This window comes from Panulirus ornatus, chromosome 14 (assembly GCF_036320965.1).
Source record: "Panulirus ornatus isolate Po-2019 chromosome 14, ASM3632096v1, whole genome shotgun sequence".
In the NCBI taxonomy this organism is placed as follows: domain Eukaryota; kingdom Metazoa; phylum Arthropoda; class Malacostraca; order Decapoda; family Palinuridae; genus Panulirus; species Panulirus ornatus.
In genome coordinates this window covers 3787673-3800654 of record NC_092237.1, presented here as the reverse complement: position 1 = coordinate 3800654, position 12982 = coordinate 3787673, and the positions used below count along the sequence as shown (strand labels likewise).

At 46.3% G+C, this 12982-nt stretch overlaps 2 protein-coding genes across 3 annotated transcripts in view; both read right to left on the bottom strand.

The window, feature by feature from the left end:
* Positions 1-3381, bottom strand: part of FucTA (glycoprotein 3-alpha-L-fucosyltransferase A) — a 163989-nt gene extending 160608 nt beyond the window's left edge. For both annotated transcript variants that reach the window (XM_071669369.1, XM_071669371.1), the window contains exon 1: positions 3253-3381. The gene's annotated coding sequence lies outside the window, so the exon portion shown is untranslated. The remainder of the gene's footprint in view (positions 1-3252) is intronic.
* Positions 3382-5736: 2355 nt separating this feature from the next.
* Positions 5737-12743, bottom strand: LOC139753176 (facilitated trehalose transporter Tret1-like). The gene is made up of 6 exons (XM_071669363.1): positions 12410-12743; positions 9434-9553; positions 8955-9078; positions 8364-8537; positions 7107-7241; positions 5737-6897 (listed from the first exon to the last, which is right to left on the bottom strand). Exons 1-6 carry the CDS (start codon positions 12443-12445, stop codon positions 6119-6121), a joined length of 1368 nt encoding a protein of 455 aa, XP_071525464.1. The 5' UTR covers positions 12446-12743; the 3' UTR covers positions 5737-6118.
* Positions 12744-12982: the final 239 nt, after the last annotated feature.

Sequence of the window (12982 nt, the reverse complement as noted above, 5' to 3'; positions counted from 1 at the left end):
CTTGAAACACACACGCGCTATCTATCTATCTATCTATCCATCTATCTATCTATCTATCTATCTATCTATCTATCTATCTATCTAGCTATCTATATATATATATATATATATATATATATATATATATATATATATATATATATATATATATATATATATAATATATATACTTCGCCGTTTTCTGTGTTAGTAGAGTCAGGAACAGACTAAAAAAAGGCCCCATTCGCTCACATCCATGCTCTAGCTGTCACGTGCAATGCGCGTGATAGGGTGAGGAGGAGATGTAGTGAGTATTTTGGAAGCATCTTGTACTTAAGGATATACATACAAGATAATACAACAGACACAACAAACAATCAAAGATGACAGCTACAATTTATTCGCCGTCGTCCAGCAATCTTCATCCAATCAGCGTCTGACCGCAATAACATAAAAAAAAAATTAAGTTAATAATGAGAAACAGTGGGCACAATCTCTCCTAAAGTTCCTAGATAAACATCCAGGGTTAGATACAGGAACGCAAGCACCAATGTTCTGGTCTATCCGGCGTCACACGAACGGAATTACCACAGCTGCCAAGGATCCGCCGGTGCACGAACGGATTCACGAGGATGAGAGACTACCAAGTATAGAAATAGACATCCACTGATCTTCACGGGGGACCTGTTGTGTTGTACAACAGTAGTAGCGTAACATATATGCCATAATAACGATAAATTAAGTTAGAATAGGTTAACCATGTTGACAGTCTGACCAACCAGGCCCCTAACTGACGACACATGGATCACCCAGCAGTCCCTCAATGATAGACAGGAACGTAAGGCAACCCTGAAGGGAACATAAAGGTAATCCTGAAGGGAACGTAAAGGTAATTCTCAGTTCTGTCCTTTCGATTCCTGGTCCCTCCCGTCCACCGTCTATCCCCCGCTCGTCACATACCAACCAGAGAGAGAGGTCCCATGGCCGGCGTAGCATGTCAGCCGGCCATCAAATACAAAATTACCGGTTGACGGCGTCGCCCAAGTTGGTGTGGGAGGGCGCGACAGGATGCGACGGGCCCCCGTCACTGCCGTCCGACTCGCCGTTCGTGGCAGCAGCGTAGCATCCCTGCGTTTCCGAACGCTTACGTTCCTTCAGGTCATCCATCATCATATGTTACCACAGCCTGTGGACGGAACCTTTAGTGGCCCCGTGTTTTAATCTCTGGGTAAATAATATACCGTTGGTATAAATATATGTATGAACTGTGGCTGGAGCTGTGTACTAAAGATTCCTGTGGTTTTCCTCACCTGTTAGAAGGCTGGTGTTGGAGGTTGTTCAAATCTTAACCGTGTGTAGAAAGGACACTGAAATGTGATGATTTACTATCCAGAAAAGGGAAACGAAAAATTAAACATACGTGATGCACTGCCGGCCCATAGAAGGGTCGTACTGGGGTCGGTCGTCCTCAACGGTGGCAAGGTCGTGCTCAGGGATTATTACGCTATAATGAACCCGACTGACAATCAAGAGAGTAACATTCGTGGGTGGGTGAGTTATACTAGTCCTCCCTGGTAGATGTAAATGCCAGGTGTGTTTACCAGCTGACTCGACCCTTGGCTACCCGCACCAGACACCGCATGCATTTCTCGCTATCGTCAGGCAGTAAAAAAAATAGAAAGCTTGTTCGTGACTGTGTAGTGAAAGTGGTTGGTACTTGGCAAGTGCGCGGTGAAAGTACAACGTGTTGGCAAGTGTGTCCTGGGAGTATACCTCAACCGTTTGAAGAGTGAAAGTAACATAGCAGCATAAATGACCGGTACGAATGTTATTTTTTTTTTCAAATTCGATCACGTCCAGGACGCACTTCAGTTACAGCAAACTAGAAATAAAACACACCTGAGGGCGTCTGGCATACCCTCAAGATGCATTCAAGTCCTTAATTCCATTCTTGTTATTACACTGGAATATCTTCCAGAACTTCTTGGATCTCATACCAGCTCATGATGGCTGAGCTCAAGCGTAATTCTGAGTTCTTTAAATATTCAACAGATATATTCATAGGTAGCTAGCAAAAACGCTGTTAGTGAACACAATTCTATCAAAAGTTTAATATCGGACGAGTTTGTTGCGACAGCAAACGCCATTCGATGCCTTAGCTAACGTAAGGATGACTGTGGAGCATCAGAGTGTCAGCGCACGCCACTCTACACCTGTTGATAATCAACGGGTGATTGCTGTAACGTACAGCAAACACCGCCAGCGAACGTTTAGTTTCCTGGCGAGTTCTGAAACCACTTAAAACGTTTTAAGTTACGTGGTTCGCCTGGCGTGTCTTGGATACTGTTACACCAGCGAGTCCCACAACCCTGACCCAACTCACAACCAGTACACACAATCCTGTCCTAACTCAAAACCTGGACACACACATCCCTGACCCAGCTCACAACCCAGACATACAACTTTGACCCATCTATAAACAAAAAACAGCCTACCACACACGCTGAACACTGAAAACCTTTCTGCATCTCACAACCTGGACACATACAACCCTGACCCACCCAATAACCTGGACACGTACAACCCCGACCTAACCTGAAACCCGAGCACATACAACCCTGACCCAGCTCACTACCCGACACAAAACCCACAACCGCGCCAGGAGACCCGCCTGCCGCAGTGTCACCCGTGGGACACAACACACTCGCCTTACTGGGACGATTCAGTGACCCGGGAACCCGAGTGACGATCCTTTCGCCTCCTTGGCTCAGGATTTCGACACGATTACTTGACTGCTCACGGTTCGACTTCCTTACCCAAGTGTCATCCTAGCATTACATACGAGTGCCGGTTTATACAGCCTCGATCACTGCCAGGCTGACCAACACGCGACTGTCACACACACACGCACACACATGGCCGTCACTGTCAAGAAAGTGACGGGTTGGTCAAAGCCTAGAGCCATCACCGTCACCAGGGTTTCGTCCTCCTCCTCCTGCTGCCGCCGCCCTCGCCCCTCCCGCAGGCTGCCTGGCCTAGGGAGGTCGTCTGCCACAGGCTATTGACTGCGTGACGGGAAATGACTGGCCCCAGTCTCCCTCCCAGCATCTGGTGTGGTGATGTCAATGCCTCCCAGTCCATCAAGTAGTGAGCCCCAACACCCAGTAATTTAGGAAGGCTGTTCCTCGCTACCAACACACACACACACAACAAAAAAATAATAATCATCCAAGACGTGCCACACGTGTCGGTTGGGCGACGTATCAAACTTACTCGGGTGTTTGGGTCGTTCTTCTCCTGCAGAGGGAATAAAAATCCACCAAGTTTTCCAAATAGAGTTAGTCACACGCACTCAGTGGGAGGCTCGACGTGCGACCCACGCCGTGTCTAAGAAGACTGAACACTGCAACTTCGGATAAGCGTGAGGAAGTAATGGTCAAGATGCCAACGTCTTCATTTTCATCTTAATAAACTAATTCATTTTCCATTACTGTTTGCTTACGGCATGTCAGTCAACATGGATTCTGTGCCTGACTTCATGAACATCCAGATGATGAGTGGGTGAATCGGACGAAATCTAGAGCCTTGTAAACATGAAAAAAAGTAAATATTCCTTATTATCTGCTCACGACGTCTTGGCAACCGACTGCTGAAGATTCCATTGATGGCTATCACGTTCGATGTGCTGCTCATGGTCAAGTTCACTGGCGGAGCTGTCGCTCTCACCTGGAAATATAACAGCCGGACGTTCCGCTGTGTCCATCCGGCCCAGATAACCCCAGTGTTACCACTATCGTCACCAATGTCGGCAGAAGAGGAGAAAATACCGGGTGAAACCTTGGCCGCCGCTTCACGATCCCGCGCTCCGTTTTCTCTGTGGAGGCGACGTTGCCGTATGACGGGTTGCGACTCTGAAAATTAGTTTGTTTAACAGGTGAAGTGTTTGACCGAATGTAGACCTGTGCCCCAGGGCGCCGGGGACCCGCCCCTCGACGAAGTGAAGATGCCGCGGCTATTGTAGTGGTTCCTGCATCAGCCGAACGCATCGTTCTCCCCCGGGTGACGTAACACCGCATATTTGCAAAGGACGTACGGAAGGATTGTGAATATTTTAGCATAAATTATGGCGCTAGACCAATCGACTCGGCTCACCTTTTAATCTTGGGGCGGTTGATGCATCTGAGGTCGATCCTCTCGCGTCAACGTGTGTTTGGATTAGAACTGGAAAGAGGCGTCCTTAAAATGGAGAAGAGGGAGAGAGGTCCCGTGTCCGAGGATTCACAGTATAGGCGCGCGCCGCTCGAGTCAAACGACCACACTTTTTCGAGTGCGTTGGAGGTGACGTTCCCCGCGTCGACTCGAAGACTTCAGAACGTCGGTTCGAGGTTCTGTGATCATGATGATGATAGGGGGAGGGCGGAGGTTCGGGGGTATGAGAGGTCGTGTTGCCCCAACCGCTTACTGAGGCCAGACGTCCTCCGCAGGTTGGGGAGGGGAGGGGAGGGGAGGGGAGAGGAAGTGCCTGGAGAAGAGAGGGAGGTACCGAGCCTGTGTGTGTGTGTGTGTGGACCCTCTGCCCTACTGACCCGCCCTCCCTGCTTACTGTATGTTGAAGTAACCTGCTTTACCTACTGCCCTGCCTGCTGTACATGGCATGAACCTGTTCTACTTGCTGTGTTGCAGGAACCTGCTGTACAAGGGGCGTATCCAGAGCTGGGTGACGAGGCCATTCTTCCTCCCTTGAGTTATACAATATACAATTAACTTAATTATATTAAACATTCGTGTATGATTGTTTTAACCCTTCTAATCCCTGGAAAGGAAAAATAAATATATCAATTGTTCCAGTAATTTACACTAGTGACAATCTCGTCAGCATTACCACCTTCCCAAAACAATGACATTTTTAAAATGAAATCTTCTCTTGTAGAAGTATTTTGATTTGTTTCGTCGAACAACTTCCTTGTTTATAGCTATCAGCTGTTTTATGTTATCAAACGTCGAGAATGTATTTTCGTTTCAAACTGGAAGCCGACCTTATAATAAACGTGCATTTGTACAATAGATGTATTCAATTTTTTTTAGAATTTGGCACATTAGTAATTGAATTTGATATACAGATAATTAAAAAAGCTCAGAGTTTTTTAGGACAGAATGTGCATTTACATACGATTGATCAATGTCTCAGTGAGATCATAACCTGCCCCCCTCCTCCCGACTGAACCCTGGAAGCGTACCTGGCAGGCCGTTTCAAGGAAGAAAATATTAATTTGGATGTTTTTAAAAGTAACCCATACAGTTTATGCCGTTTTCTCTGAATACATAGCTCCGCCAATCAGCTGATGCGCGCCAACTCGTGCAAACTAATATAACTTTCCGATAAAGTCCCAAAAGTTGAGTCTTAAATCCAGAGATGAAATACAGTATGTTCGGTTATTGAAAACAAAACAATCTATGAAGTTTGACGGGCACTATCCTTGGCAGGTCAAACGGTATAAGGTGCAGAACCCATCCTCCATTAATGCCAAGAAGCTGATGATTTACTGCATGATACAAGTAATAATGCTATCAGTTCAGCCATTGAATCCTTACAGTGATAGTGAAGATATATCACTGATCAATAAAAAGAGAAACTATATTTGACGTTTTCTGTAACATTGGAACAAGGCTGCATACTTTCAGAAGTCAATTTGAGTCAGCGTTTAGCAAAGGTTTTCCCAGCTCCGTCTTCACATGCTCATAAATTATATCTAGGCAAACAACAATTCATGATTTGTATTTAAGAACATACATTTTTCACTAGGGGCTACCCTCATCCCATATGACAAGAAAATAACCCAAACATTCCGATTCTGGCCACTGTAATTATTGATAATCAAAATTACTGTTGATCGATGGTATTCATTATTCATATCGATTAACCTGAGGTTAATACCATGAGGAGAAAAAGGAATAATCTAGTGATTCTAAGATATATTCTTGAGATCTTCCGCAAGAGTATATTATCTTAAAATAGTTTCCCTTTAATCCTTGAATCGTTGGTTTACTTAGAATTCTTTTCTTTTAATATTTCATCTCGGTGTATAGGCTTTAATAATGTTTGATGTGGAGCAACGAAGAGACAGAAATCGTTACAGAATCATTTGTCCTTTTTACCCTCTCCCGTGAGGTAGACTCGGTCCATGTCGGCGACGGAGCGGCCGAAGGTTTCGGGCATGACGCGGAGGACGAGGCCGGAACACATGATGGTGACCGCGGCGTACCCCAGGAAGGTAGTGTGGGCCCCCGCTGTGGCCAGGCACCACCCGAAGGTCTTGGTGACCAGGAAAGTCAAGGCCCAGTTGCTGGCGACCGCAGCTGCCACGGCCTTACTCCGCACCCTGCTAGGCATCCCTTCGGAGAGGAACACCCAGGGCACGGACTGCCACCCCAGGACGCAACCCAGGGTGTAGATGACCAGAGTGGTCACGGGCACCAGATGTAGAGTCTCGGCTATGACGGAGAGGGCCCCTCCTGCCTCCTGGGCCCAGCAGAAGACTGCTAGGATGAGGAGGGATGTCACGACTATCGCCGTGGACACCTGCAGGAGGCACCGCCGTTTGCACCTCGTCAGACGGAAAGTACCGGCTACGGAACCTAGGAAGCTGGCCAGACCTAGCAGGGGCGTGGCGTTGCTGTAGCCCTTCAGGATACTGGAGGCGAAGAAGACGATGGCCTTCATGCCGGTGGTCTGCGAGGTCAGCATGAGCCCAGCGGCGACGCCCACGGGCCACAGGTTGGGAGGCTGCACCAGCTCCCATATGTTGACCTCTGCTGTGTTCCGGCTGCAGCTGCTGCTAATCTGCTGCTGTTCCCGCTCAGCGTCCTGGGCCGAGCGTCGCAGCTGCTGCAGCGCCGATAGCGACTCCTTCCTCCGGCCTGAACCAAGAGGTCATATGTCAACATCCCCTCAAACCATCAGACAAAATATATTACTCGGAACGTTTCAGAATATCAGTCTTCATTATTCAAAGGATATCTAAAGCCCAGCATCCCTTCTACCACAACCCAGGGGCGTAATTTCATGAACATTACAACTGGTAGCATTCTCCCCTCACCTACATCTACTGACTGGGAGCGGCACCCACCTGTACGTGTGAGGTGGTACGGGGTCTCGGGCAGGGGCAGCAGGAGTGCCAGTATGGGGAGGCACAGTCCAAAGCCCAACCACGCCAGCCCGCGCCATGACAGGAACTGACCCGCGCCGTAAATCACCATCAGACCTGCAACGCTAAGCCCACGTCAACTCCTGCAACACTAACCCTACGTCAGCCCTGCAACACTAACCCTACGTTAACACCTGCAACTCTACGTCAACGTCTGCAACACTAACCCTACGTCAACACTTGCAACTCTACGTCAACACCTTCAACACTAACCTACGTCAGCACCTGCAACACTAACCCTACGTCAACACCTGCAGAACTAACTCTACGTCAGCGCCTGCAACACTCGCCAACATCACCATCGGCCAAAGGTAGTGTGGGAGTCTGTTGGCCTAGTAAGGGACGTCAACTAAATACAGTAGAAACTCCTCATTAATCACACCTTACATGATTATATGATTACAATGAACAATGTCAGGGTACCGGCATCTTGGCAATTCTAGGGGTACAGAAAATCAATTCAGAAGTGCATATGTATTCGGAAAGGACGCCACACCCAACAAAAGAAAAAAGCCAATTTGTATTTACTAACAAATAATTTTGCAGCTAGTTTCCAGACTACTTACTCTTAGGCATCACTACACTGGAAGTACTTACTTTCCTTGGTGATCATTCCAACGTCGGTGGTGTACTACAAGAAACACCAACTGCCTTATAGGTACCGTTAGTGACCAACATCACAAAGTCGCCTATCAAGATTTTAAGAATGCTTGCGAGTGTTCTTCAACGGTGCTTCGCCCACCAGCCGGCAGGTGGGTCTGCAGGCCAACAATGAAGTCAGCTGTCGGTATGACTCACTGTGAGGGAGTTTGTCGCCCATGTGCGACACCGGACCACAACCGCCTCAAAGGAGCGAGAAGAGGCACAGTCAAGATAAGATATAGTGTCCCTAATCTGCCTGACAGCAACTCAATGTACAAGGTCTATGCAATGTCTTTCCTCGCCCAGTCCAGTCAGTACAACCAAGCCTTGTTATGTACACTTGAAGGGCACGTTTGCGTGTTCACGTGTGGTCTGTATGTAATATACCGTGCAAAGTTATAGCTCTGTATGTTTGAGACATAACGCCACAACTGACCAGACTGAAAGCGTCACAGAGAACCCTGACTCACTCACGACAGTCCTGGCCGGTGAGGAGTTGGTGGTGGTGGTGGTGAGGGGGGGGGGGGGGGAACCTACCCAAGTTGCTGAAGATGGAGGGGAAGACGAGCGAGACGTTGCGGAGGTCATGCTCGACCGTCTCCGGCAGGAAGACTGACCGGGCGGTGGTGAAAACGCCCACGCACACACCGGCCACCATCCGACCCACCAGCACTCCACACACGCCGTCAGACACAGCGATCAACGCCCACGCTAGGGAAGGTAAAGGTGGAGGTAGATGACTTTGCCATGGGTCCTGAAAACCACAAATCGGTTCAACAGACATTACCGACATCCCAACAGTTTTGACTGAAATCAAAAGCTAAACATGTGACTTCGGTAATGTACACACCACTGGAGGGCAAGGAACACGAGATGTCGTCCTGATTCACCATCCGACCCAATGAGACCTTATCAATGTCCAGGACCATCGTAGCCTCACTGCACGTAACTGGACTGGAAGAATTCTTTTAATACGAAGCTTAAATGTAGTGTGGAAGCCAAAACCGGCAGGATGCCTATAAGTGCTGTTAAGAGTGGGTCTAGACGCCACACATACTTAGCATGAAGGGCCTGGCTCGCCAGGTGACGTACATAGGGCTAAGTAAGCCAGTAAACCAGGGAACGTACACAGCATGAAGGGCCAAATCAGGTGAAGAAGCGTGGCCCGGCGGCCCAGCCGGTCCACCAGTTGTCCTGCAGCCGCACTACCCAGTAAGCCACACGCGGGCATCACTGCCCCAACCCATGACTCCTGAAACACAACACAGTCAAAGACTTCCAACACTATATCACAAGTGTCGAAAAATAAGGACTTGTGCACAACGAGTCAGGTCGTCAAAAGTCGGGGAAAGTCATAGTCAAGGGTAGTAATTCGGTTTTGTTCAAAGGTCGTTCCGTCGTACTCTAAGGATCGTAACGTTGCACTTAGATATTAAGAACAGCAGTGACTCATATCTAATACTTATACAACTTATGGCCTGTTCGCCATTCAACTTTCTTCTGATTAGGAAAGTGAAACAGCGATAATTTCACTCTGCCTAAATATATAGATAAGAACACTGGGAGCAACATTAAACGCCAAGCTGTCACCAGAACCTTGAACTAACCTGCTCAGGTGTAATGCTGAAGTTGGGGTCGGCCCGCATGGATGGCAACGCTGGGGAGGTGTAGCCCATGACCATTAATGACACCAGAGACCCGAAGCCCATGGCACCCGCACCCATCAACTGCAATATGAGGTGTCTCCTTACAATCCCGGAGCGGTGCCTATTAAGTAGCTTACCCGCGCTCGCTTCACAGTGTCACACGCCTGCTGTCATACCGACCTGTACAGGATACAGTACCTCACCCACGCCCATTACGATAGCCGTCACATGCCAGAAACAATACCTGCCACATACCTTGAACATTAGCTGTCCCAAACCTGTTGCATGAAGAACTTTAAAGAACAATCAGTACCAGTTAAATCAGACGGTACCGTAGGAAAAATGAAAATGTTTAAACATAAGGAACCCTAAACAGACTTTTCGAGAGAAATATAAAAATTCAAGAATCTATTGGAAGATTGCAATAAAAACATTTGTGCAATGTACAAAAGTTTTTTGCAATTATGTTGAGATGAACGACCTTAACCTACACCGCCCACGGCAGAGTGTTTAAGAATTCAAAGAGGACATCTGGATTTAAACGGCTGCATTAAATGCTAATTAGATATCTTTACCTAATGAAACCTCGTTCAATGTGCTCATGAATGAACACCCAACTAGTAATTAAAAAAAGATGATCCAAACCAGTAATCTTCTAAACTTGCTCTGGCGTTGTGCTGTTGAAAACAGTCTATATTTCTCAATATGCAATGGTCTATTCAAATAACTATATGGTTTAAATGATGGCGATCCCTGGTCTACATCGCAATTCGTATCTATTCGCCTCTAAATCTAGCACACTGTCTCGTTCCTTCGCAGAAATTCGTAATAATCTGAAAATAGATATCAACCTCCTTTAAATATGGTCGATCTAGTTTAAAAAGGAAATATCTATGTGAAAAAATGGATATCTGTTTTGCAGTGCAAGCTCAGCGGGATGCGATGCGTGTCTTGGCAACACTGCTGGAGCGCCGTTGGCTGGGGACGCCCGTCCTGCGGAATGCCATTGTTGTCGTCTGGTGAGCCCTCACCACCAGCCCTCCAGCCAGCCATCACTACCAGCCCCCTAGCCAGCCATCACCATCATCCCTCGGGCCAGCCTTCACCACTAACCGTCTGACCAACAGCCCCCTGGCCAGCCATCCTCCATCACCAACTCTCTGGCCAGCCAACACCATCAGCCCTTTGGCCAGCCCTCATCACCAACCATCTGGCCAACCTTCATCATCAGCCCTTTGGCCAGCCATTGTCATCAGCCATCACCCCGGCCAACCCTCACTACCTACCATCCGGCCATTCCTCACCACTATCTCTCTTACACCGCTCCTGGATATCCACACCTCACCACCCCTCAAGTGATATCTGTCACATCACGATCGACCATTCGGTAGACTTACCAAGCAGCATTAATTTTTGTGGACAAAACTGCCATCGCACTGGACGAAGACCTTGGTACTTGTTGACACCATAACGAACACTAACGATTTATTGACCGCAAAAATATGACTGATTACCACTACCTCTCCGGACAACACAAAAATACTGCAAGATAATATGTGACATTTGCTGCCACCATTTGGGTGGGATACACACAGATTCCTCACAATTTACCAGGGCCAAACTCTCCAAATCAGAAGCGACACGACATATTGGAAAATACGTGTAGAGTGGTTGTTCCAAGAGTAGATGGGCGTTAGAGGTGATGAATTGAAATCAAAGTTTATGTCTGATTGACTATTCAGCATTTTTTCGTGAAAAAATCACTAAAAAAATTCATTACACAAATATGAGGACTGGTCAGGATGGTACCGAATATGAAATTTCGCCTAGCCCACTCCCAATAACCTATTTGGCAAAAAAAAAGTGTTCACCTTGTTGACAGCTACTTACTGAAGACATTGTTGTTGTGGCTGAAATACAGATCTTATAAGACACGCAGTTACTTGGGTTAAGATGTTATAAGCCTAGTAAAACAAAGGAATGTTTCATTTGCTATGCAATGCCTCCCGCCTACTATATTCGTTACCAAAATTATCTTCAGACACAACGCCACTTTGAAAGCTTATTGCTATTAACTTTTTTCGAGAAAAGAATAAACCAAAAGATGTTCATGTATGAAAGTATATATATATATATATATATATATATATATATATATATATATATATATATGACATACAAACCTCCAACAGTCATGACTGAACCCTGGCCCATAGCCTAGCGATAAATTCCCGCCTGTAGCACAGGGGTCCCGGGTTCCTGGCTGTTGGAGGTTTGTATGTTCTATGAAGGTGCGCATTCATTTGCACTTTATTCGTATATATATATATATATATATATATATATATATATATATATATATATATATATATATATATATATATATATATATATATAAACTAGATGTACAATGGAACATTTAGTTTTCCTCCTTTCTTTAGACCTGACCTATTTTTCATCCCTTCCTGAAATTCATCTAATTCTCTCATAAACGGGATGCAAATATAAATGGTGTGCCATGACTAAGATATGGTGAAATTTCTAACTTTAAGTTTACAATGATCGTTCCTGTTGCTTCGTTTACGGGAATCCTAAGACTGTCATTTCGTGGGGAAGGGTAGATAAATTCGACTTACAATTTTTTTCCACGATTGAGGGAAATATTACTGTTAATTGTCGTCTCTCTGATCACCATGACAGTCATATATTACAGTATTCCCTTGCCTAAATGAGGTAAGGCCAGCATTGTCCGAGAACTTGAACCTCATTAAGCATGAGACGCCTGATATGTCAAGGTGAGCAACAAACAGACATTAAGGCACTGAACAATCATATGACTCTTAACCCTTTATCTATTTTTTCTTGATTATGTCTCAGTTAAAAATACACATGCCACCTTTTGCTGACATAAAATGATCATCATGACGCTGCGCTTACCTGATAGATGACATGACTGTTCGTTATCTTCCCCATCTCGTCTCCTAGCAGTTTTCTGTCCCTCGCTTCTTGTGCTACCTTCCTGGTGGATGTCCTCTTCTATACTACTTCTACTGTCGTTCCTCTGGCTTTCGGGGTGACCAAGATCACCCTCTGGCAACCGACTGGGCAAGAGAGTGAAGAGTGTCTGCGAGATCCTATGCACGTCCGTCCACCTTCTGGTGGTGTGAGCTTGCGTTTCCCTCCACCAGGCTTCACCGTCACCAGACTGGCGTCATCATGTAATGACGAAAACCAAACACCTTCACTAAAAGTAGATACCTTATATCTTGCTGGTTGATTTTCAGATAGGACAAAGTCGCACAAACCGAACAATTTGTTGGTCTGTTGTATCTGATGAAAATCCTTATCTTGTTTAGCGACGTTGCACCCGTGCTTCCGTAGCCATGAATATGTAATCTGGACAGACTAATAGTGTTGAATTTATATGGGCTTTTAATTGTTTGTATTGTTGAATCTACATATTCCTGGGAGTTTCCAGGTAACTGACAGTTCATTGGAAAACGTAGTGGC

Bases quoted from the DNA above. Each gene is read 5' to 3' on its own strand.
- LOC139753176 (XM_071669363.1), bottom strand. From the start codon at position 12,445: ATGGGGAAGATAACGAACAGTCATGTCATCTATCAG. The intron at 9,554-12,409 runs GTAAGCGCAGCG...CTCATATTGCAG, and splicing joins ACAGTCATGTCATCTATCAG to TTGATGGGTGCGGGTGCCAT. The intron at 7,242-8,363 runs GTAGGTTCCCCC...TTAGCGTTGCAG, and splicing joins CTCCATCTTCAGCAACTTGG to GTCTGATGGTGATTTACGGC.